This window comes from Arabidopsis lyrata (assembly GCF_000004255.2).
Source record: "Arabidopsis lyrata subsp. lyrata unplaced genomic scaffold ARALYscaffold_7, whole genome shotgun sequence".
Lineage (NCBI taxonomy): Eukaryota > Viridiplantae > Streptophyta > Magnoliopsida > Brassicales > Brassicaceae > Arabidopsis > Arabidopsis lyrata.
Window position 1 is genome coordinate 10,970,359 of NW_003302549.1, and position 24,607 is coordinate 10,994,965.

At 36.5% G+C, this 24,607-nt stretch overlaps 8 protein-coding genes and 3 long non-coding RNA genes across 13 annotated transcripts; 5 read left to right on the top strand and 6 right to left on the bottom strand.

Moving 5' to 3' along the window:
* The first annotated feature begins 434 nt into the window (after positions 1 to 434).
* On the top strand, positions 435 to 4,047 carry LOC9304077 (LEAF RUST 10 DISEASE-RESISTANCE LOCUS RECEPTOR-LIKE PROTEIN KINASE-like 2.4). Its single transcript, XM_021018719.1, has 5 exons — positions 435 to 562; positions 645 to 1,326; positions 2,505 to 2,536; positions 2,647 to 2,679; positions 2,761 to 4,047. The coding sequence occupies exons 1-5, from the start codon at positions 508 to 510 to the stop codon at positions 3,930 to 3,932; spliced, it is 1,974 nt and encodes a 657-aa protein (XP_020874378.1). The 5' UTR covers positions 435 to 507; the 3' UTR covers positions 3,933 to 4,047.
* A 90-nt stretch (positions 4,048 to 4,137) lies between these two features.
* On the bottom strand, positions 4,138 to 9,271 carry LOC110226622 (probable starch synthase 4, chloroplastic/amyloplastic). Its single transcript, XM_021018712.1, has 16 exons — positions 9,016 to 9,271; positions 8,255 to 8,594; positions 8,080 to 8,161; positions 6,973 to 7,996; positions 6,828 to 6,879; positions 6,583 to 6,705; positions 6,407 to 6,482; positions 6,146 to 6,330; positions 5,862 to 6,056; positions 5,703 to 5,774; positions 5,374 to 5,583; positions 5,165 to 5,290; positions 4,907 to 5,056; positions 4,745 to 4,806; positions 4,572 to 4,647; positions 4,138 to 4,434 (listed from the first exon to the last, which is right to left on the bottom strand). Exons 1-16 carry the CDS (start codon positions 9,168 to 9,170, stop codon positions 4,255 to 4,257), a joined length of 3,108 nt encoding a protein of 1,035 aa, XP_020874371.1. The 5' UTR covers positions 9,171 to 9,271; the 3' UTR covers positions 4,138 to 4,254.
* Positions 9,272 to 9,349: 78 nt separating this feature from the next.
* Positions 9,350 to 11,141, top strand: LOC9304078 (UDP-N-acetylglucosamine transferase subunit ALG14 homolog). 3 transcript variants are annotated; one of them, XM_021018716.1, is made up of 6 exons: positions 9,363 to 9,493; positions 9,718 to 9,921; positions 10,004 to 10,143; positions 10,327 to 10,470; positions 10,570 to 10,629; positions 10,775 to 11,141. In XM_021018716.1, exons 2-6 carry the CDS (start codon positions 9,741 to 9,743, stop codon positions 10,949 to 10,951), a joined length of 702 nt encoding a protein of 233 aa, XP_020874375.1. In that variant the 5' UTR covers positions 9,363 to 9,493; positions 9,718 to 9,740; the 3' UTR covers positions 10,952 to 11,141. The 3 variants fall into 3 exon arrangements, with proteins under 3 accessions (XP_020874377.1, XP_020874375.1, XP_020874376.1); XM_021018717.1 differs by having other exon boundaries at positions 9,723 to 9,921; XM_021018718.1 differs by lacking the exon at positions 10,570 to 10,629 and having other exon boundaries at positions 9,350 to 9,493; positions 10,775 to 11,112.
* Position 11,142: 1 nt separating this feature from the next.
* On the bottom strand, positions 11,143 to 12,826 carry LOC9304079 (probable purine permease 9). Its single transcript, XM_021018714.1, has 2 exons — positions 12,671 to 12,826; positions 11,143 to 12,497 (listed from the first exon to the last, which is right to left on the bottom strand). The coding sequence occupies exons 1-2, from the start codon at positions 12,699 to 12,701 to the stop codon at positions 11,359 to 11,361; spliced, it is 1,170 nt and encodes a 389-aa protein (XP_020874373.1). The 5' UTR covers positions 12,702 to 12,826; the 3' UTR covers positions 11,143 to 11,358.
* An 898-nt stretch (positions 12,827 to 13,724) lies between these two features.
* Positions 13,725 to 15,349, bottom strand: LOC9306132 (probable purine permease 10). The gene is made up of 2 exons (XM_021018713.1): positions 15,252 to 15,349; positions 13,725 to 15,083 (listed from the first exon to the last, which is right to left on the bottom strand). The coding sequence occupies exons 1-2, from the start codon at positions 15,280 to 15,282 to the stop codon at positions 13,942 to 13,944; spliced, it is 1,173 nt and encodes a 390-aa protein (XP_020874372.1). The 5' UTR covers positions 15,283 to 15,349; the 3' UTR covers positions 13,725 to 13,941.
* On the top strand, positions 14,997 to 16,477 carry LOC110226624. The gene is made up of 4 exons (XR_002330564.1): positions 14,997 to 15,086; positions 15,206 to 15,357; positions 15,811 to 15,934; positions 16,392 to 16,477. It is a non-coding gene; the product is annotated as an uncharacterized LOC110226624 (long non-coding RNA).
* LOC110226623 (probable purine permease 21) lies at positions 16,150 to 17,663 on the bottom strand. The gene is given in 4 exon segments (XM_021018715.1): positions 16,150 to 16,617; positions 16,620 to 17,033; positions 17,035 to 17,468; positions 17,551 to 17,663. Coding segments are annotated over 4 exon segments (1,131 nt in total). The 5' UTR covers positions 17,582 to 17,663; the 3' UTR covers positions 16,150 to 16,365.
* Positions 17,316 to 17,948, top strand: LOC110226625. The gene is made up of 2 exons (XR_002330565.1): positions 17,316 to 17,408; positions 17,641 to 17,948. It is a non-coding gene; the product is annotated as an uncharacterized LOC110226625 (long non-coding RNA).
* A 392-nt stretch (positions 17,949 to 18,340) lies between these two features.
* On the bottom strand, positions 18,341 to 19,812 carry LOC9306133 (probable purine permease 7). The gene is made up of 2 exons (XM_002870016.2): positions 19,704 to 19,812; positions 18,341 to 19,620 (listed from the first exon to the last, which is right to left on the bottom strand). Exons 1-2 carry the CDS (start codon positions 19,732 to 19,734, stop codon positions 18,470 to 18,472), a joined length of 1,182 nt encoding a protein of 393 aa, XP_002870062.1. The 5' UTR covers positions 19,735 to 19,812; the 3' UTR covers positions 18,341 to 18,469.
* On the bottom strand, positions 19,811 to 21,974 carry LOC9306134 (probable purine permease 8). The gene is made up of 2 exons (XM_002870017.2): positions 21,709 to 21,974; positions 19,811 to 21,589 (listed from the first exon to the last, which is right to left on the bottom strand). The coding sequence occupies exons 1-2, from the start codon at positions 21,821 to 21,823 to the stop codon at positions 20,439 to 20,441; spliced, it is 1,266 nt and encodes a 421-aa protein (XP_002870063.2). The 5' UTR covers positions 21,824 to 21,974; the 3' UTR covers positions 19,811 to 20,438.
* On the top strand, positions 21,489 to 22,084 carry LOC110226626. Its single transcript, XR_002330566.1, has 2 exons — positions 21,489 to 21,566; positions 21,664 to 22,084. It is a non-coding gene; the product is annotated as an uncharacterized LOC110226626 (long non-coding RNA).
* The last annotated feature ends 2,523 nt before the right edge of the window (positions 22,085 to 24,607 follow it).

The following is a 24,607-nucleotide window of genomic DNA, read 5'->3' on the forward strand; positions in this document are numbered from 1 at the left end:
ATTAAGCACTCTCAAGCTTCGTGGTAACTCACAGTTTGAGGACACACTCCGGGTTTGGTTTGGGACACGACCCAATTCCCTGGCACCCACTTAGTTTTCAACTTTTCATCTTTAAAATCTTTCAATTAATTTCAAAACAAAGATGCATTTAATGTAAACAATGGTATTTTTTTGTGTAAATAAATTTAACATTCATTCAAAAAAAAAAAACCAACACCAACATGAGAGTCGATGATATCCTTACCATAGAGAACAAATGCGACCACACTGTGAGGACAATTTCCTGGAAATTTATTTCTTTTCTTCTCATTCATACTAGTTGTCAATTCTTTTAATTTTTAAATTTAAAGCCTAGCTAGTTGATGACTATTTTATTGCTTGTGAAGTTTTATAACTAAGATACCAATCCCTACTGACCAACAATGAAGAAGCAAGAGAAAACATAACACAAAGTGTATTGGTAGTTCGTATTCACTCTTTGGAACGTTTTTGTTTTTCTTTAAGCCAATGAAAAAGAGGTTGCCATTGATTCTCCTCCTTGCTTCACACTTGTTCGTATCAGGTACCATATTTCTTAACCCGATTGATGATTATTTGATTTGCTAATCATTTCTTTTTTCTTTCTAATCTTTATTTATTCCTAGGAGTGTTTTCCACGAGTATCCTTACCATAGAGAACAAATGTAGTAACACAATTTGGCCAGTCATCTTTTCATGGCGGTCACAAGTCTCTACCACCGGCTTCACTCTCAAGACCGGAGAGGCGCGTGCCATAGAAGCGCCATCTTCATGGTACGGTCTTATCTCAGCTAGGACTCTTTGCTCCAACTCAACAGGAAATTTCTCATGCGCCACGGGAGACTGCGAATCCGGTGAGATCGAGTGTCCCGGCGCATACAGTTGGTCTCCTGTGACTTACATCGTATTTAGAATCGATGATGGCGGAATCAACAGCTATATCATCAGCCTCGAGTACGGTTACAACCTTCCACTAACGGTTGTTCCGTCAAGCCCGGCATGTAGCAGCTCAGGTTGTATGGTTGACTTGAATAAGACATGTCCAAATGATCTTAAGAAATTCTCCAAGGGAGATTTAGTCGCCTGCAATAGCGCGTGTCAAGAATCCAAATCCCAGGAGAATTGTTGCACACATTACTTCAAGTCAAAGCAAACTTGTAAGCCGACACAGTACGTACAGAACTTCGACCGTGCTTGCCCATTCGCCTATAGCTACCCCTTCCACGGTAATAACAGTACCTTCACATGCACAAATTCAACTGACTACATGATCACGTTTTGCCCCTCCTCCATTCCCAACACCACCAGGTAAATTCCCCTAATTAGTCAAACATAACACTATGATACATATTCTGGTTAGGTAGATAGTCATTTTTAGCAAAATTAAGTGATGATACTTTCGTAAATAATGCATTTCACTTTTGTTTTGAAAAAAAAAAAAACATTGTATCATGTAAAAATGACATGTTATCATATAAAATATAAATCAACGCGGTATGTTCAAAGTTTGCGTGGAAACCCCTATCAACTTGAGATTACTTTAAAGATAAAAGCAATATAATTTATTTTGCAAATTAACTACTACGTACAATTTGGCTATTCACTATGAATTTTCTTTCATTTTGTGTTCTATCAATTATAAAAAATAGCCAACTAGTGGCTACAGGGGCGGACCCACGTTGGGGAAGAGAGGTGCAGTTGCACCGGTTAAAATATAAAATGTTTTGATTATATATAGCATTTATTGATCTGAAGTGGTCTAGTGGTAAAGACCTCATCCCTTAAATATGAGGTGGAGGGTTCAATTCCATCCAAACGCCCCCACACATGGCAACTAGTGCGTAGTTGGGAGACGAAAAAATCAAAACATGTTTGTAGTTTATGTAAAGACGTTGATGTTTATGTTCCTTGAGGAAAAGAGGAAATCATTTTCTTGGAAACCCACCAACCCAAATAATAGAAGTGGACTGGAAATAAACCGGATATCCTGAATTTTGTAGTATTTGTGTTTCACTTTGTTTCGTGGCATTTCAAATTCGTTTTTATTCCATCAAAAATCTGATATATATATATATATACTGGATATCGAATCTCGTCCTTAGATTTTTTATTTTAAATAAAGTAAAAATATAGAAATTCTTTGCAATTTTTGATGTTGAAACATGATATTTGATACCAACATAGAAGTATGCGGTACGGTTTTAGTGCCTAAACAATATTATGTGATTGTCTAGCCAAGCCACTAATCTATAGTTTTGGCGCCAACAAAATATTATACGTACGTTTTTGCGGCAAAACAAAATTCTAGGATTTTGATGCCAAAACAAAATTCCAGGATTTTATTAAAACGATAAATCTACATTTCATGATTTAGGTTATAGTTGTGTAAATTTCTATAATAGTACTTTATATTATTGGTTGTTTTGGATGGAATTTAATAAGCTAATTTATGGAATTATGTTATTTGATTGGAAAAACAAAACCAGAAGCTCGATGGCTCCATTACCAGAACCAAAACGTAAGTTTATTTTTGTTTTCTGCATCCTATATAATGTATCATGTATGAAATGTTTATTTTGGTTTTGTTTAATTAATCTTAATCATAGTTTTTGTTTGATACATTTGCAGATAATTCTCTACGGAAGTTAAAACCCATACTTGGTACCACCTTCATTGCAACCACATCTCTGATGCTTTCATTCATGTAAATAACAATTAATATTTACTTGTTTTCTCTTCTAGGAGGCTCAGCAGCTTTAGCTGTGTTGATCATTCTTGTTGTGATTGCGGCAGTAGTGAGAGCAAAGAATGCGAAAAGAAAGAACGAATTGAACGACGAGAACATTGAAGCGGTTGTGATGTTGAAACGTTATAGCTTTGAAAAAGTCAAGAAGATGACAAACTCGTTTGATCATGTTATAGGGAAAGGAGGATTTGGAACTGTCTATAAAGGAAAACTACCGGATGCTAGCGGCCGAGATATTGCACTGAAGATCTTGAAAGAGTCAAAGGGGAATGGAGAAGAGTTCATCAATGAACTAGTTAGCATGAGTAGAGCTTCTCATGTTAATATCGTTTCTCTGTTTGGATTTTGCTATGAAGGGAGCCAGAGAGCTATTATCTACGAGTTCATGCCGAATGGATCGCTTGACAAGTTTATATCCGAGAATATGTCTACGAAGATAGACTGGAAAACGTTATACAACATTGCCGTAGGTGTTGCTCGCGGGTTAGAGTACTTGCACAATAGTTGTGTATCCAAGATTGTGCATTTCGATATAAAGCCACAGAATATACTCATAGACGAAGACTTTTGCCCGAAGATTTCGGATTTCGGTCTTGCTAAGTTGTGCAAAAAGAAAGAAAGTATCATATCAATGTTAGACGCGAGAGGGACAGTAGGCTACATTGCTCCTGAAATGTTTTCCAAGAACTATGGAGGAGTTTCGCATAAGTCGGATGTGTATAGTTATGGAATGGTGGTTCTTGAGATGATCGGGGCTACGAAAAGAGAAGAAGTTGAAACTTCTACGACCAACAAAAGTTCAATGTACTTTCCAGATTGGGTCTATGAGGATCTTGACAGGAAAGAAACCATGAGACTATTAGAAGATCATAGAATCGAAGATGAAGAAGAGAAGATAGTGAAGAAAATGACATTAGTAGGTTTGTGGTGTATACAGACCAATCCATTGGATCGTCCACCAATGAGAAAAGTTGTTGAAATGTTAGAGGGAAGTCTAGAAGCTCTACAGGTCCCACCTAAGCCTCTCTTGAATTTACATGTAGTAACAGATTGGGAAACTGCTGAAGATAGTCAAGGTACTTCTACTCTCTCGACACAAAGCTTGTTAAACAGAAAAACTCTTTCGAATCGCCACTATACTCTAAGCGTTTCAAAAGAAGTGGCTTAAGAAATTGTTGAAAGAGAAACAAGATTGTTGTCAAAATGTTCGGATCTTCTTGTTGATCCGAACATAAACAGATTATTTTCTTATGTAGTAAATTACTGTATATAGTTTAGATGCAGTTGGTCAATGATCATTCTATTGAGAAGTGACTAGTATGAGAAAAATGATGAACGTAGAATTATTATTGGGAAAAAAAAACATTTTATCATATGAAAGAAAGGAGTATAAATCATTTGAATATGATTGAAACTCCCCAAAGTTTTTTCTGTTATGAACAAGTAAAGTTATGTGTTACAAGAAAGAATCTCTACGAGCCATGTGAAACTCACATGCGGTTAGGAACAGCTCTGGCTCTGGACACTGATCTTGTGTAGAGTTCTTCGTACTGTGTAGCCGATGATCCCCAACTGAAATCTATACTCATCACTTTCTCTACAAGTCTCATCCATTTCTCTTCATCTTTCTTGTAGTGATTAAATGCTCGCTCCAATGCATAATTGAAACCCTGTTTTTTACATTTTCTTTTTCAGTTAAAGACGAACATGTAAAACCGAACCGAAATTTCAAATGTCCACCCCTATTTTGAGCTATGATGAGGAAAGATTGATAAAGATTGAAAAGAAGAGAGAATCGTTAAATTACCTGTTCGTCCGCGGATTGAAATGTAAATCCATTTTGAAACTGTGTTGGTATTGTATCATCATCGATGTCGAAGACACTGAAAAAGATTTGAGAATAAAAAGAAATGATCCTAGAAACCAATGTCATTTGAATATAAATAATGTTTCAGATCAGGTCTTAAGTTTTGGTTTTACCTGTCGTTTAAGCCTCCAGTTTTTCGCGCAATTGGAATGGAACCGTATCGCATAGCAATCATCTGCGTAAGAGAAAAGAATCCGAAAACAGAGATTAGCCAATATTTAGTTACATTGATGATGATTCGGTTTCCTTCTACAGAGCATGTTTTGTATTGTAACCTGTGTAAGTCCACAAGGCTCAAAAATTGAAGGAATGATGAACAAATCAGATGCTGCGTAAATCGTATGAGACAGAGCTTCATCGTACTTTAGTAACAACCGGACATGGTCATGGCTTTTAAACTGTTGTTCAATACCTTCAAATTCCCTCTAGAGAAAAAACAAAATGCATCAAAGCTCAAAACCACGAAACTGGAAATTAAATAGAAGAAATGAAGAGGGAGAAGCCACTGAGAATTAAGGGACCAGGCAGGTTACCTGAATATGTGGAACCGGGCTAGAACCAAGAAGTACAAATTGTCCACCTAACTCTAATGTTCTGTATATGGCATGTCTGATTAGATGAACTCCTTTCTGTGGTACTAATCTTGTTATGCAACCAACCTATACCAAAATAAATGTATAATAAATTAACTGAATTTGTATGCTCAAGACTCTCTCAGCATTCGCCGGAAACATGAAGTTACCAGCGGCCGTCTTGACTCGGCTGAAGAAAGTCCAAGCTGCTTTCTAAGGGCGTTTTTGTTTTCTTCTTTCCCTTGTAGATCTTTAGCGTTGAACTGAGCCTTGAGGAAAGGGTCGGTGGCAGGATTCCATGAATCCGTGTCAATGCCGTTAAGAATTCCAATGAACTTCTTGGAGTGAAAATTGAGTGTTGAATGGAGTCCTTTTCCTCCCTGCAAATACATTAGACCAATTATTATGGAAGCTTTACTTAATTAACATCGAAAAAAACCAAAGGATAGTCTGCTTCCACTAAATTAACATCGAAAAAAACTAAAGGTTATTCTTCTACCTCAGATGTTCGAACTTCTTGTGCATAAGTAGGGGACACGGTTGTTACAATATTTGAGAAAATTATAGCACCCTGGACCAAAAGGAGAAAGAGAGATGAATAAGAGTAAAATGTCGAATTTCTCTCTCGATTTATATTGGCTTTGTGATCATTATTTACCTTAACAGGGTTGACTCTATCTCCAGACGAGTGATCCTGCATTCTGTCTGGTCTATTTAACTGGTTAACATCAAGCCCACAAGATCCCAATTCTGAAGCAGACGCGGTACCTTGATACTCAAAATTGTGACATGTAAAGCATATTCTTGCAGAATCTAATCCCTTTGGAGCATACAGATCCCAATACAGTGGTGCCTGTAATAAATATTTAAACAAAAGAGCTTCAAACTGTATCCTAAACAAAATGAATTATGCAAATGCTTCAAAATAAGATCAAACCGTACAACAAAAGCTGTTTGCCAGTCATGACAATGTATGATGTCGGGTTTTTTGCCGGACTGAAGAAGCAACTCTAATGCAGCTCGGCTAAAATACGAGAAGCGTCTGAAATCATCTTGCTCTCCATAAAACTGTCCTCTCCAGAAGAATTTGCTTGGATGTTGAGGTTCAATGAAATGTACAGGCAAACCTGTAAACAGAGAAACTTTAAAATCATTTTGAAAACCAATAGACACAAATGCAAGAAAAAAACAAAGTCTTGCCACCTTCAACAGTGCCAATCCAAATTATGTTTTTATATAACTTCCCATCAAAATATGACTCCACAACAGTATCCAAAGCCTGCAGTGAATAAATCAAACCATCACCAAGAACAACTAAAAAGTAAAGTTAAAGTGCTCTTATAATTTTATTGTAACATCATATGGGACAACCACATTACCCTTAAGTCACGGACACGGTCATACTGCATACAGTCATATTTGGGGAGAATAATCTCCACCAGATGACCTTTTCTTTGCAATGCCTTACCAAGACCTGCCACAACATCTCCCAAACCTCCCACCTACAGAAATTACATAAGGAAATTTGGAATGGTGATAAAGTTGAAAAACCATGCAAATTACCATGCAATGCTTCTATTTCGGAAAATTAACATGTATTTTTTGGGGGTTTAGCTGAACACACCTTAGCTACAGGTGCCATCTCAGCTGCAATGTGAACGACATACAATCCTGAACTAGAATCAACACAAGATGAAGAAAATAGGTTACTTTTTCAAAAATCTTTGAAAACCAAAGAAAAACAAGCATTTCTAATAGGCGATGATAACCTTGTTGGAGATGACACAAGCTTGAGAAATGCAGAGATGGCATCACGTTCATTCTTATCTTTGACGTCAAGATAAGTATCATGAATTCTTCTATCTTTCTTCCATACCATGTCTCTCAGTAAGTCAGCATCGTTGCTTGCTATTTTCTTTTCAAGCAGCCATCCATCAACAGTTAAAAGTAACCGACTCCAATAATCCCAAGGCATATCATCAACCGGTTCATCTCTTGATTTTTTCTTGCTTTCTTCCTTCAAACTTTCAAGTGTTTCCTGGAATTCTTTTATCGATTCTTGATATAACTGGACATATGAGAATATCTCTGCATCAGACTTTTCAAGCCGTTCCTCGAGTAATGTCACCTTATGTTGCATTAGCTCATTGTAGTGCTGAATTTTCTCTGAAGATTCTTTATAAACATTGGCCTCTTTAAGTGATTCCTCGATTTTATCAACCTTATTTCTGAGATCTTGATTCTGCTGTAACACCATAACTGCTTGCTCTGCTTGTTTGGTAGCCCTATCTAACAACAGCTGTAGATTCTCTGCCTTCGCCCATAGATCAGTGACTTCGGTTTTAAGAGTAGAAACCTTCGAGACATCTTCCTGAGAAGCCAATAACTTAGACTCCAAATCCTTTACAGAAGTTTCCAAACCTGAGCACTCCTTTTCCAACACAACCACACGTTCACCAGTATTTTTAACACTGTCAAGTTCTGACTTAAGCATTTCTATATCGTTTCTCAAAGAGAGATTCTCCATCTTCAATGTTTCGAGCTCTTTGCTAAGAGCTAGAACATAACGATCACTTTCTATAGGGGAGGTCATTTCATGTCGAAGCTTCTCTAACTGTTCTTCCAGAAGCTCTACATGTACTTTCTCTTGAGCAGCAGGTTTAATCCTATCATCAGTCTCAGCCAATTTCATCTCCAAGACATTGATTTCTCCCTGCAAAGCTTCCTTTTCACTTAGAATCTTGTTAAGGTCGTCAAGAGCAGTGGCCCGTGCTTGATCAAGCCGAAGAATATCTGCCACAGTAAGACATCAGGAATTAACAAAGGCTTTCACAAGATCAGGAAATACACATAACTAATCAGATAAGCAAAGTTACTTTTTTCTGCATTTCTTATAATTGTCATCAGTTCCCCAAACTGTCCATCTGAAATCTGCTCACCTTCACTTTTGTTAAGCGACTGAAAAAATGATCCAGAAAATGATCAAAAGAAGGCCTTTTTCAGAAGAAGAGAGTTACAATTATACCATTAACATTAATATGAAATCCATACCAAAGCTTTTGCAACCTCAGGCACAGTTAAATTATTTAAATTCTGCCCATCATCATGCCCAATATCAACTGTGGCATGAACATTCTCCTCCTTCTTCTTTGCAGGTTTATTCTTGCGCCGAGTTACTTCAATTGTTTGTATATCATCTTTCTTTTCAATATTCTCATCAGCATGATTCATATCTATGGTATCCTTTTCTGCATCTGACTTGAGGCTCGGAACACTATCCGCAGAACCATTCTCCAGATCAGATTCCTCATCGTTGTTGCTCTGAAGACCTGAATTTATCGATAGGATCGGTTTAGGGGATCCTTTCTTGATTTCTTGTCTTTTACTAGAGCTGTAAATCAAATGGGAATTGAAAAGAACTTTAGCTACATAGAGGCTAGCTTAACAAATTGGAGTCATATCAAAAATCAAATGCAACATTTTGATCTGAATTACTAAGTAAAATCAAAGTTTTAATTCTCAGACTCTTCTCCAAACTCATCTTTCCCAAACAAATGAATCTAAATCAAGATAATCATAACCAAATTCACATCTATGAGCATTCACCAAAACTCTAAGCTGAGAAAAAAAAAAAAAAAAATGAAATTTTCAAGATAAGTTTGTAAGACAACCACATCACGCAAGATATCTAAGAACAGAATCACTAAATTCAAAAATGCCAAACTAAAATTGGTTACACAAATCAATCAAAGTCTACATACTTCTCAAAAATCAACACAGCAATCGAGTGAAATTGACAAAAAAACACTCACTCGAAACCCCGTTGTTGTCGCATCTTACAAGAAGTAGAAGCTAATCGACGAGAAGGGAGATAGAAAAAACGATGAGAACTTCCGTGTTCTCTCTCGCAAGAAATTCCCGCTAATCCATGGGTCAAGAAACAGAAGCTCGATAGCTTCGTCGTCATGTTTAATTAAAATAATTTCTAAACGAAGAAGAAAGATTCAAAAGTTGCTTCAATGGAGGTTTTGTGGGAAAATCTCATATTTTTCGAACTGTGTAATATCTTCTTCATATGAGTTCTTATATCTTTTTAAGATTTAAAACAAAAAATTGGGAAAGAATTACATGTTCGCTGGTCCACCACAAGATAAAGCCACGTGGTTACACGACGTGTATTCTAAGCAATATCCAAATCGGACGGTGGTAAAAAGAAGACACACGGTAACCAATTAAATTCAATTCCCTAATCCTTTTCGTTCCCGTCACCGCCGGGATTCTCCGTCGCCGGTGAGTTTTTTTTGCTTCTTTCTCCCTAATAATCGCCGTCGTGAATCTTCAATTTCGGTTTTCAGAAAATGGATTTGTCTAATTTCGAGCTCGTTTTTGTTTTGTGATCTGATTTTGAGTTGTTTCTCGATTACGTTTGGATTTTGACGTTTTCCAATTTAGTTCAAATTTTTTTTTTTTTTCAATTCATTGAGATAGATACTCATGTTTTGTTGTTTGTGAAGAGAAGAGTGTTGTTATCAGGATCATGGAGGAAGGTTGCAGCTGCATTTACTCGAGGATGGCCTCAAGATTCAGCATTGGTTTATTGATGATTTTGGCAATCGTTCTTCTTATGGTTCGTGTACTCTATGTTATATACCGGTGTGGCAAACCTCTTCCAAAAGGAGTTTCACAGTCTTTTACTACTCTTATTGTTCTTGGTTCTGGTAAGTAGAGTTAACACAGTTTCCTATTCCATTGGATTCATTATTGGTTAGATGGAATTTTACTGTGGGTTAATTTTATTAGGGGGACACACGGCTGAGATGTTGAGTCTCCTCTCTGTTTTGCGGAAGGACAGATTTACACCAAGGTTTTACATTGCTGCAGCTACTGATAACATGAGTCTCCAGAAAGCTCGTAGTTTTGAAGATTCTGTAGCTGAGAAGGTTTAGTTTAAATCCTTTATTTCAAATTCGTTTTTGAGTTTTTGCCCCTCTTCTTTGGATTTTGCTGCTTATCGCTTATTGACTTCTTGTTTGTTTGATACTGCATTGATCAGTATGATACTGGATAATTCTTCAACCGAATGATTTATTCAGGTTTTTTTGCTTGATTTGACTGTGGTGTAGCCTGCTGTTAAGGAAGCATCATCACAGTTCATGCAAATTTACCGGAGTCGTGAAGTTGGTCAGTCTTATGTGACTTCTGTTTGGACTACCATTGTTGCTATTGTTCATGCTCTGTGGCTAATGATCCGGATCAGACCACAAGTGGTATGATCTTTATCTGAATGCTTTTCAGACTTTCTCTAGGGGTTCTTTATTAAACCATTTGAATCAGGTTATTGATTAGATCTGGTTGAAGTTTTTCAGATTCTTTGCAATGGTCCTGGGACCTGTATTCCTCTGTGTGTGATCGCTTTCGTATTCAAGGTATACACACTTCACTTCAAGATTCTTTTCGGTTCTTTCCTCTACTTTTTTGGATGACCTTGAATGGACTTGTGACCAAAAAGTCATGGTTTCTCCATTACATCTAGAATACCAATAAGTGTGCTTGTTTCATCTTGGGTTACAGGTACTGGGAATTAGATGGTCATCAATCTTTTATGTTGAGAGTGTAGCAAGAGTGAAAAAGCTCTCATTAAGTGGAGTGTTACTTTACAAGTTGAGGATAGCTGATCAGTTCTTTGTTCAATGGCCACAATTGCAAAATAAATACCCTCGGGCTCACTATGTTGGGTGCCTGATGTAAGCTGATTGGAACTCTCCTTACACCTAGATATATTACAAAAACTTAGAAAGCTACATAGTGTACACCTTCTCTTTATATGCAGGATTGAGTTTTAAACAATGAATTTTTGTAATCAGCTGTTCTGACTTTGTTAATGACTTAATGCCATTTCAGTGAGCTTATAATGTGGTTTTGGTAATCTTATTCCAAACTAAACCAGAATCGTTCACTATATATTTAAATAAAATATATTTCATGTTACAATGATGCAAACATTTTCAAGCTAAGACATCACTTGAGTCGCATCACAAATCTATTATGTTTATTCTTCATTGTAGGCTGCCTTCAGGCCAATAAAGAAAAGTAAGTTTACTCGATCAGCTCGCTTTAGTCTGTAAACTGTGTGACACTCTCTTTGAAATAACAGCTTATTTTGATTGCTCACTTGACCCTTCTGCTTCAGGTGGGTCAGGGGATTCTGTTGTTGGGATTCCATGACTTTTCTTCAAGTTTTCTTCATTAAGATATTGTTGGTAGACATAGGATACGAAACCCCAAATAGCTAGGATCATAGAAATCACCTTTAACCCATTCATTTTGTCATGGAAAATGATGACAGCCAGGATAGGAACCACAGGGAGTCCCAAAGCGCTTATTGCATTTGAGAATAGGGAGGAAAGCTCGAAGATCAGTCCTGTGCCACCAATGGAGAATACCTGCCAGGTAACAGCTGTCCACACTAGGTTCATGACATAGGATACCTTCCCAAGTTTGTAGTTTTCCATTTCATTGCTCAAAGTTTTCCACTCGCTACTAGCAAAAAGACCCACCAGGCTAACACAACTGGCCACTAGACTCATGTAAATTATCAGATCCATAACTTCTGAGAAAGTTTGCTTCTTTAAAACTTTACGGAAGGCTAGCTGTTGTAGGGATAAGAGTAGACCAAAACCAGCAGATGCACCAACGGTGCATATGAAACCTTTGACATACTCTTCTTTTGTAACCTTTTTGGAATTTGATTCCTCACTATTAAATGCAAGTAGGGTGGAAGATATAGTGAGGAGGAAAAGAGAATTCAAAATGATAGGAGTAAGTTTTTGTGAGTTGAGTAAATAAGAGAAGAAAGCGGTGAAGGCTAACTGTGATGCACAGATCAGGGAAAGGGTAGAAACAGGTAGGTATAGCAGTCCGATAGAGTATAGGTAGCAAGCTGCTACTACAAGAAGTCCAAGCACTATGTAAACCAATACACGGTTCCTAAGTGAGGTTATTTTGCCATCTCTATGAGTTGTTGTATGTGTTTTGACTGACAAGAGATAATATGGAAGTAGAATAGGAAAGCCTACAACCTGAACTACTGTTGCTAGCCATTTGCTGTTTCCTCCATTGTCATAGTATAGTCTGCCCAGAATTGTAGCAACTGATTGGCCTGAAATGACAAAGAGTGTATAGACAGCCATCCGCAACCAACGTTTGTATGTAGAGTGAGAAACTTTTGTTTGGCTGCCACTGACCGAACTTCTTTCGTCCTGATCTGTTGGAATTGGTTCTTTTGCCTGCTGAACTGGTGAGTGATGGAAAATAACGCAAGAAATTAGTGTATGATTTATTGGTTGTCACACATGAAAAATATTGATATATTGAATAATAAGATGATACCATAATCATCTTTTTCTTTATTTTCTTTGAAGATAAAAGACCAGTAGGTTCTGGACGAACTGGTTTATGGTTACTCACCAATGACTTGTAGTTCGTGATCCCCCTTCATAGTTGATGTGGAATCTCCCTCCTTCGAGATGGACAAGGAGGTACTAAGAATGTTCTTAACAGATTCTAAGTTTTAGGTATCTTATTATCAAATTGCTTGGTTGCTAATGCTACCAAGTGATTGCTTCTGTAATATGGGTGAGACACGCTGTAGCTATATACTTAGAGATTAGGAATCGGTCACCGTCTATGTTTTGATTGTATTTGTCCCCATTCAGTAAATGCCAACTGTATATCTTCTCTTGCCATGAATTTAATTTCTTTTGTTTTCTACATGCTGTGTGATCTAGAGCTGAGTGAGTCAAGTCAAGAAGAAAATGATGTGGAGCCATTATTCACTCAGTATTTTAAAGCTGTGTGACACATCAACCATATGCATAGTTTCAAACTTAACACGCATGCACACAATTTGTATGATTGTATGACCTTCAGGATGACTATTTTGAAAGTTCTTCTTCTTCTATAATTCCTTTGGCTTGTTCCGTCTGACTATCTTTCTCTTATGATCAGGCATGTGGATTAGGAACACATTTATGGAGATTATGTCTCGCCTATCTTTTCAAAAGAAGACATTTGCAACACAATATTGGATGGCAGAGGAAGTCACTTTATTAACTGCTAACATAGAGACTTCCAAAATGGTATTATTTCTGGTCATTACTTTTTGTACAAAGCTCTGTTTCCTCAAGGATGTTAGTACCTATCTGATTAAGATTTCTTCTTTCTTCATTCGACATGATTTTCTGTTTGTCCTTGTTTCACAATATTTCAGGTAAAACTAGAAAGCGGAATAGTGCATTGAAATCTTCGTAAGTTATAGCTAACTGGTCAATTGGGTGTCACACTAACAAAATGAAAATATCACAAAATTGACATGGATTTTTTGTTAAATAAATGTCTGCTTTTATCACTCTGCCTACACCTGCACGTTCTCGTTACATACAGGGTTGAGTTACATTTTATCTTTAGTTGCTATGAACGCAAGTTGTAATCAGCTGTTCTAAACTTGGTAATGCTGTTTCACTAAACTAAACCAGAGTCATTCAGTATTTATTTAAATGAAATCTACTTTCTGTTACATTGATGCAAAAAATTTCAAGCTGAGACTTCACATTAGTTGCATCAAAAATGTATTGTGTATTCTTCCTTGTAGGATGCCTCCAGGTCGATAAGTAAAGTAAGTTTCTTAACCAGATTGATTGAGTGTGTAAACTGCAGGACACCATCTTTCAAAAATCAGGTTATTTTGATTGCCAACTTGACTCTTCTGCTTCTGGTGGGTCAGGGGATTTTGTTGTTGTGATTCCATGACTTTTCTTCAAGTTTTTGTCATCAAGATATTGTTGGTAGACATAGGAAGTGAAACCCCAAATAGCCAGGATCATAGAAATCACCTTTAACCCATTCATTTTGTCATGGAAAATGATTACAGCCAGGATGGGAACCACGGGGAGTCCTAAAACGCTTATTGCATTTGAGAATAGAGAGGAAAGCTCGAAGATCAGTCCTGTGCCACCGATGGAGAATACCTGCCAGGTAACAGCTGTCCACACTAGGTTCATAATGTAGGATACCTTCCCAGGTTTGTAGTTTTCCATTTCACTGCTCAAAGTTTTCCATTCGCTACTAGCAAAAAGCCCCACCACACTAACACCACTGGCAACTAGACTCACGTAGATTATCATATCCATAACTTCTGAGAAAGTTTGCCTCTTTAGGACTTTAAGGAAGGCTAGCTGTTGTAGGGATAAGACAAGGCCATACCCAGCAGACGCAGCAACTGTGCATATGAAACCTTTGACATACTCTCCTTTTGTAACTTTTGTGGAATTTGACTCCTCATTATTGAACGCAAGTAGGGTGGAAGATATAGTTAGGAGAAAAAGAGAATTCAAAATGATAGGAGTAAGTTTTTGTGAGTTAAGAAAATAAGAGAAGAAAGCGTTGAAGGCTAACTGAGATGCACAGATCAGGGAATATGTAGAAACGGGTAAGTAAAGAAGTCCGATGGAGTACAGATAGCAATCTGCTCCTACAAGAAGTCCAAGCACTACGTAAACCAATACACGGTTCCTAGGTGAGGTTCTTTTTCCATCTCTATGAGTTGTTGCATGTGTTTTGATTGACATGAGATAATATGGAAGTAGAACAGGAAAGCCAACAAGTTGAACTACCGTTGCTAGCCATTTACTGTTTCCTCCGTTGTCATAGTATAGTCTGCCCAAAATTGTAGCAACTGTTTGGCCTGAAATGACAAAGAATGTATAGAGAGACACCCGGAGCCACCGTTTGTACGTGTTAGAGCGAGATACTTCTGTTTGGCTGCTACTGACCGAATTTCTTTCATCTTGAACTGTTGGATTTGGTTCTTTTCCCTGCTGAACTGGTAAGTGAGGGAAAATAACGCAAAAATTAGTTTAATACTTTATTTTGTTGTCAATCGTATCATATATTGAATAATAAAATATCATAATTAACCATCTTATTCTTTCTTTTTTTTTGAAGATGAAAGACTAGTACGTTCACTACGAACTGGTTTATGCTTACTCACCGATGACTTGTAGTTCTTGATCCGCGGTCATGGTGGATGTGGAATCACCTCCTTGGAGATGGACAAGGAGGAACTAACGATGTTCTTAACAGATTCGAAGTAATAGGTATCTTATTATTAATTCTCTTGATTGCAAATGCTACCAAGTGATTGCTCCTTTGATATATATTCAGGGATTAGGAATCGGTCACCGTCTAAGTTTCATTTTTCTTGGCCCCACATTCAGTAAATGCCAACCATATATTGACTCTGTCCATGAATTTAGTTTCTTTAGTCTTTCTACATGCAAAGATGCCACTATTGTTGACCAATAAATGAGTTAAGTCCAGGCGTAAATGATGTGTAGCCCATATTCATTCAGAATTTCTTCTGCAACTATGTGGAGAAACATGAACCCCATACGCATAGACAAATAGAAACTTAACACGCATACGCATATATGACGTATGTATAGTTCTATGATTGTGTGATCTTGAGGACGAAAATTTTGAGAGTTCATCTGGCTTGCTCCGTCTGACTTTTCTTATGATGTGGCATGTGGATTATGAACACACTTCAGGTTTCCCTGGCTAGTCTTGAATTTTTTGTCTCCCCTATGTTTTCAAGAGAAGATATTTGCAACAACAATACTGGATTGCAGAGGAAGTCGCTTTATAAACTGTTAAGTCATAGACTTCCAAATGGTATTATTTCTGGTCATTTACTTTTTGTTCAAAGCTTTGCTTATGTTGGGACCTATTTTTCTAAGATTTCTTCTTTTTTCATTATACACCACGGAAAAATATCACAATATAGACATGGTTTTCTGTTAAAGAAACGTCTGCTTTTATCACCCTGCTTGTATTATACAATTCGTTGCTTAATAGCAGTTCTAAATATCTGAAATGTGTGTACCTTATCTACAGAATTATTCATTTATTTATTACTGAATATTTGACCAAAAGAGACTTGCACATTTCTGATATATATGCTCTAGCTGTATAGAGAGACATGTGTCCCATTTACATGGACCATTACAAGAATTACACAGACAAGATTTATATATATTATATGCATGATTGTGTGCACAACTTTGTATGTTTGTTTGTGTGACCTTCAAGGCAGCTACCTTTCATCAAGTTTGTGTATCTTCCTTGACAGGTTTTGTGTGACAAGTCTTTAACTTCTTTTCGTCGAGGTAGTGCTGATAGACAAATGAAAGGAAGCCCCATATAGCTAAAATGATGGAGAAGATCTTCGATGCGTCCATCTTATCATGGAAAACTATCACTGCTACAACTGGAACTATAGGCAACCCGACAGCAGTTATGGAATTGGAGAGCACAGAAGATGACTCGAAGATTAATCCAACACAACCAACAGTGTATATACTTGCCAGGAAATAGCTGCTGAGGCCAAAGTCAAGATATATGACACTTTCCCCAGTTTGTAGTTTCTCATCTCACTTGGCAAAGTTTCCCACTCTCCACTTGCAAATAGTCCTATGAGAACCACACAACTTGCAACGAGAGATTGGTAAATGGCCAAGTCCATGACTGCCGAGGATGTATGATCCGTGAAAACTTTCCTGAAGAGCAGTTGTATCAGAGATAGTAGCAGTCCAATCCCAGCAGAAGCACCGATGGTGCATATGAACCCGATCACATATTGTACTCTAGAGACATTTGTTGAGTTCTCTGAATCAGTGTTGACCACGAGGAGAGCAGAGGAAACAGTGAGGAGAAACAAAGAATTGACGATGAAAGGAGTGAACTTTTGCGAGTTAAGGAAATATGAGAAAAAAAGCAGTGAAGGCCAACTGCGAGGCCAAGATGAGGGAGAAAGTAGAGACTGGTAAGTAGAGCAACCCAACCGCAGACAAATAAGCATAAGCAGATACTAGCAGTCCAATGCACAAGTAAACCGATGCAAGGATGGTGAAGGAAGGGGACTGACTGAAATTGGTATCTGTTGATTTGGGTTGTCTGATTCGTGAAAAGAAACGGAAGAGAACCAGTACAGGGAAGCCAATGAGTTGAAGAAGTGTTACCACATATGTGCTGTTACCTCCATTTTCATAGTACAATCTACCCAGAATTGTAGCAAGTGGTTGGCAGAAGATGACAAATATTGCGTAAATGGAGACGCGGAGCCACCTTTTACAGTTCTTCGTTTGAGGTACCGATAATGATTCACTTACCTCATGATCTATAAGGTTTGCTTCTAAGTTCTGGTCACCTGAAAAATGAACACTCAACGTTAATATATTTCATCAAAAAAGAATCAAATGATCTAACGTTATCAAGGGCCTTTTGCATACCATTGGCATAGAGTTCTTGAGATTTTCCCATGAGAAATGAAAGAAAAAATATTGTGTTTATTGATTTCTTTCGTTTGATATGTCTTGCAGATACACAAGAGCCTTTCTTTATACACAAGATAAGTTGCACTAATCAAACTTGACAGACTTTTACTAATTTGTGTATAATAAAGATAGGGCAGGCGATAGATGACAGCAGTATCATAATTTAGTAGTATCATGGTGACCATTGACTTTTCTTATTTGCTTACACTTGACTTGGAATTCTTGAACTTTTGAATGGCGGCTCTAAGAGAACTTTTTTTCATTTTTGGCTTACGCACATGACTTGGAATTCTTGAAACCTTTGAATGCTCTAAGAAAACAACAATGCAGTATGTAACTATCTATTGACATTATATCAATTTGGAAACCTTTGAATGCAGCATCAACAAAGATACAAGAAGCCAAACTCCTGGAGTACATTTTTTTGGTAATATAAGAAGTTTTGTTGCAAAGGAATAAAAGATTTATTGTTCAAGTCACTACATTGTTTATTTGTTATGTCAGCGAGTCCAAGTGGTATTGTTTCAGTTCCCTTGTTTTTTTTACTTAAAGCTCTGTTTTCTCAAGGATGCATTAGCCTATCTGTCTCTCTTCTTTCGTTGTTTGCTCTTGTTTTCGGTGTTTCATATGCATTGCATCAAAGCAGAGTATAGCATTGCATCTTTTTGTTATGATTATCTCTGGTGTCACACTCACGAAACGGAAATATCACAAATGTGACATGGTTATATCTGCTAAAATCAAATCTGAAATATTGGTATCTTATTGGTATCTTATGTACAAAATCAGCAGTTACATATCACACACTAGTTGGCGAAATAGAGTTCCATTTTTTTATCTTTTCTCACACTATACAGAGAGAGAGTCATGAGCTTCATATAATATATGCATGATCATAAGTTTGTATGTTTGTGTGACCTTCCTCAACAGGTAGGTGAAGATCTTCTACAGCACTTGTGTGGCTAGTCTTCAACTTTTTTTCGTCGAGGTAGTGCTGATAGACAAATGAAAGGAAGCCCCAGATAGCTAAGATGATAGAGAAGATATTCGATGCGTCCATCTTATCGTGGAAAACTATCACTGCTACAACTGGAACTATAGGCAATCCCACAGCTGTAATGGAATTGGAGAACACAGAAGATGACTCGAAGATCAATCCCACAAGACCAAGAGTGTATACTTGCCAGGAAATAGCTGCTGAGGACAAAGTCAAGATATATGACACTTTCCCCAGTTTGTAGTTTCTCATCTCACTTGGCAAAGTTTCCCACTCTCCACTTGCAAATAGTCCTATGAGAACCACACAACTTGCAACGAGAGATTGGTAAATGGCCAAGTCCATGACTGCCGACGATGTATGATCCGTGAAAACTTTCCTGAAGAGCAGTTGTATCAGAGATAGTAGCAGTCCAATCCCAGCAGAAGCACCGATGGTACATATGAACCCGATCACATATTGTACTCTAGAGACAGTTGCTGAGTTTTCTGAATCAGTGTTGACCACGAGAAGAGCAGAGGAAACAGTGAGGAGAAACAAAGAATTGACGATGAAAGGAGTAAACTTTTGCGAGTTAAGGAAATACGAGAAAAAGGCAGTGAAGGCCAACTGTGAGGCCAAGATGAGGGAGAAAGTAGAGACTGGTAAGTAGAGCAACCCAACCGCAGACAAATAAGCATAAGCAGATACTAGCAGTCCAGTGCACAAGTAAACCGATGCAAGGATGGTGAAGGAAGGGGACTGACTGAAATTGGTATCTGTTGATTTGGGTTGTCTGATTCGTGAAAAGAAACGGAAGAGAACCAGAACAGGGAAGCCAATGAGTTGAAGAAGTGTTACCACATATGTGCTGTTCCCTCCATTTTCATAGTACAATCTACCCAGAATTGTAGCAAGTGGTTGGCAGAATAGGACAAAGATAACGTATATGGAGACACGGAGCCACCTTTTATAGTTTGTCGTTTGAGGTACCGATGATGATTCAGTTTCCTCATGTCTTATAAGGTTTGCTTCTAAGTTCTGGTCACCTGAAAAATTAACACTAGTGGTTACTATATTTTTATGAAAAAAGAATCAAAGGATCTAAAGCTACCAAGTGTTTCTTGCATACCATTAGCATAGAGCTCTTGAGATCTGTCCATGAGAAATGAGAAAAACAGTTGGAAGAAATCAGATTGAGTTAATTGATTTTTTTTTTTTTTTTTTTTTTGAGATGTCTTGCAGATACACAAGAGACCTTTCTTTATACACAGATTGATCGTTTATTATAAAAGCTAAATGCCCTACACAAGTTGCACTATCAAACATGGCATGCTTTTAGTAAATCTTATTATATAGATGGGGCAGGCGATAGATGACTGCAGTATCATAATTTAGTAGTCTCATGTTGACCATTGACTTTTCTTATTTGCTTACACTTGACTTGGAATTCTTGAAACTTTTGAATGGCCAAGCTCCTGTTTTTTGGTATTTTTATGAGTTTTGTTGCAAGTCACTGTTCAAGTCACTACATTGTTTGTTTGTTACGTCAGTGGCTTCCAAGTAAGTGGGTATTATGTTCTGTTCCCTTGTTTTTTCTTTTTTGTTCAAAGCTCTGTTTTCCCAAAGATGCTTTAGCCTATTTGCCTCTCTGTTCTCGATGTTTCAAATGCATTGCAAGATGACAAAGTTATGGCTATCTCTGGGCTATATAGAGGTACAAAAAAATCTGAATTATTGGTATCTTATGTACAAAACTTATCAGTAACTTTTAACTGACTAGTTGGCAAAATAGAGTTACACGTTTTTATATCTATGCTCAAACTGTACAAAGATACATTGGCTTTATACTGGATATATGCTTTGATCATACACTTTGTATGTTTGTGTGACCTTCCTCAACAGGTAGATGAGGGTCTCCTACAGAACTTGTGTGGCTAGTCTTCAACTTTTTCTCATCGAGGTAGTGCTGATAGACAAATGAAATGAAGCCCCAGATAGCTAAAACGATGGAGAAGATCTTTGACGCGTTCATTGTATCATGGAAAACAATCACTGCTACAACTGGAACTATAGGCAATCCCACAGCAGTTATGGAATTGGAGAACACAGAAGATGACTCGAAGATCAGTCCCACAACACCAATGGTGTAGACTTGCCAGGAAATAGCTATCGAGGCCAAAGTCAGAACGTATGGCGCTTTCCCCAGTTGGTAGTTTTCCATCTCACTTGTTAAAGTTTTCCACTCTCCGCTTGCGAAAAGTCCTATGAGAACCACACAGCTTGCAACTAGAGATTGGTAAGCGACCAGGTCCGTAACCGTTGAGAATGTTTGCTTCTTTAAAACCTTCCTGAGGATCAGTTGTACCAGAGATAGCAGCAGTCCAATCCCAGCAGAAGCACCAATGGTACATATGATCCCTATCACATATTTTACTCTAGAAACTTTTGCTGTGGTTTCCGAATCAGTGTTTACCACGAGGAGGGCAGAGGAAATAGTGAGGAGGAATAGAGAATTCACAATGAAAGGTGTGAACTTCTGCGAGTTTAGGAAATATGAGAAGAAGGCAGTGAAGGCCAATTGTGAGGCCAAGATGAGGGAGAAAGTAGAAACAGGTAAGTATAGTAAACCAACAGAGGACATATAAGAATTAGCAGACACTAACAGTCCAGTAACAATGTAAACTGATCCAAGAATGGTGTAGGAAGAGAACTTTCTGTAATCTGCATCTGTTGATTTGGAATTTTTGATTCGGGAAAAGAAGCGGAAGAGAAACAGAACAGGGAAGCCGATTAGTTGGACAAGTGTTCCCATCCATGTACTCTTCCCACCATTTTCATAGTACACTCTGCCCAAAATTGTAGAAAGTGCTTGGCAGGCAAGGACAAAGAACACATAAATGAAAATACGAAGCCATTTCTTATAATTCTTCGATTGAGGAACAGACGAAGATTCGATTTTCATGGTGGTATTCATTTCCTCCTGACCTGTTAGGTTTGCTTCTATGTTCTGATCATCTGAAAACATAAATAAGACAACACTCATTATTAGCATATATCATGAAATAATCAAATAATCTGCATGGTTTCAGATGATTTTCAAAGAGATCTACACTTCGAGAGGCCTTTTTGCTTACCATTGACATAGAGTTCTTGAGTTCTTTCCATGACGGCTCTAAGAGAACTTCCCACAAACAGAGTTTTGACAAAGCTGTTATATAGATGGACGGAGGTTGGCGGCAAGTGCGTCATATTTTGGTAAAGCTGTTTACCGTTGACTTGGAATTCTTATAACCTTCTAATTGGCGGCTTTAAGAAAACTTCTTATACACAACGCTGTTAAAATAGGCTGAGTTTGGTGAAACAGATGGATCTTATTGTAATCTTATTGGCTCGAGTGTCCACTTGAAAAAAAGTTCTTACTTTCTTTTGTTAGTATCTATTTTGTGGATTTAGAAGTCAACAACGATAGTGCTTAATGTATCAAATTATCAATTAACACGAATCAAGCAACACGTTATTAAAAGAATGTGATTATATAAAGGAAAAATCATTGTCAGCTACACGAATTATACGCCAACACATCACCACACATGCAGACTATTTTAATGTCTCGCTAACTACACGAACTATTGATATTACATACGGACATCCCCGAACTATCATCGGTTATGTGTGCAACACCATAACCATCATTTTCAGATAATATAAATGCCTTGTTAACTACACGAAGTATTTCTTTTTTTTGTCAACTACACGAAGTATTTTCCATCAAATTTTTTTTTTTTTTAAGTAATTAAAAAATAAAAAATAACTAAAAAGTAAATATTACACTATTATAAATTATATATATATATATATTATAACTTTTAATGCATTATACTTTTAAGTTAAATTAATTTAACTAATTTAATATTTATTATATTAAATTGTTAAAAATTTAAAATAGTCACTTAGTTAAATTATACATCACTATAAGTTAAATAAAACTATATAATATATCAATGTAAATTATATATACCACAACCATCATTTCCAGATAATATAAATGTATTGTTAACTACATGAAATAATTCCATCATTTTTTTAAAACTAAATTACAAAATGAAAAAATAACTAAAAGTAAATAATACACTATTGTTAATTATATATATGCATTATAACTTTTAAAGTTTAAATTCTACATATGCAGTATCCCTTATAATTTTAAGTTAAATTAATTAACTAATTTTTAATGCACACATATGTTTTATATAAAATTAATTTAACTAAATTTTTAAAAGTGTCACTTAATTAAATTATACATGTTCATTATAGGTTTAAGTTAATTAACAAATTTTTAATGAACACATATATTTTTTATGGAACTAGTTTAGTCTTTATTACATTAAAATTTTAAAGTTAGAATAGTTATAATGTACATATATAATTTACATTGATATATTATAAGTGACAGACTTGTTTTTCATTATGTCGTAGTTTTAGTGCTTTCTATCGTACAGAGAAAAACAGGAGCGTCACATCCAAAAGCTACCGAGTTAAGGATTGTCACATCCTTTATATATTACCCAAAGATCTTAATCCCAAGTAATGTGGGACATTCTAATAACATCCACAATCACTTTGAACAATTAAAACTAGACCGGATTTTAGGATATGGCATGACTCATCGAGACAGGGCCAGCCCTGAGCCCAGCAAGGTGAAATATGGGCTTAGGGACCTCAGAATTTCCAGTTGTTTTTATTTAAGAAATAGGCCCCCAATTTTATAATTTTTTTTAAAAGAGGTCCCCAATTTTAAAAATATTTAAACTACTCTAAAATTTGCTTGGGCCCCCCAAATTTTCAGGGCCGGCCCTGCATCGAGATCGTACAGAAAAAAATAGAGATCATTGAGAAGACGAATAATGACAAAGAGAGAAGCTTTACTGTTCTTTGAGATGCTTGTTTGGATTCAGAGTCTGCTTTCGTAGAGAATAATCCATCAAAACTTACAAAGATCTAAACTTTGAACAGTTGTTCTCGTTGATCAACTACTATAAAGATTTAATTTGGTTTCAATCACGAACCGACCGGTTCAATTGATAGGTCCGGTTCATCATACTCTATCCGGTTCAATATGAATAAATATTTTTATAATTAAATGTTTTTTTTTGTGTTGTAAAATGTGTTGACGACAAAAAAGAAAAGAAAACGGAATGTTGCCGTGCGTTAAAGAAACTCACTTCAGCCCGAATCCGAATCCAAATTAAGTCCGTCCACCAGAAGTCTGTGTTTGAAAAATTCTGTAAATTTCGGGTTTTAGCGAGTAAACCTTAAAAAACAACACCAAGATAGATTTTGAGTAACAATGTGGGGACTCGACCTTTATTTAACCTTTGTAGTGGTTTTAGTTTATAAAAATTTGAATAGTAAATTCATTCGATACACTAAAATCTCTATAAATTCAAAAAAAGTTGAGACTATGATATTTTACTAATTTTAAGAGATATTAATTTATAAAGAGACTTGTTTTAATGGTTATTTTTTTGTAAAAGATGAATTTTTACTATAGAAAAAGATGAATTTTCTATAAAATTAGTGTTTTGGATGTTTTCATCCAAAAAGGATTGTTATTAATTTTGTAGTTTTGGCCTTGAAATTTTAATATTTGAAAAAAAAACTCTTTCGATAATAAATTACAAATATTAAAGGGAGATATCCCTGCAGCCACTTTTTGCTAGATGAATTCACTTATACAACGATATACTTAAATTCAAAATTATAATTAATGATTAATGACCTTAATTGTCGTATTTTAATAGCTATAAGATTATCAAAATGAAAATGATACATATTCAAAATTAAAAATTTACAGAAATTTTTTAATGAACTGAGTCGCGCTAGACAAAACATGAGATTGAAGTTTCAATCGGAAGAAGTGTGTCGTCTATTGGCGACAAATAATGAAGTTGTGAGGGGACAATGAGTCATGCAAAATTCATTCTTCTTTTCAAGCCATCTTACCTATAATATATTACCAATTATTGTACGTAG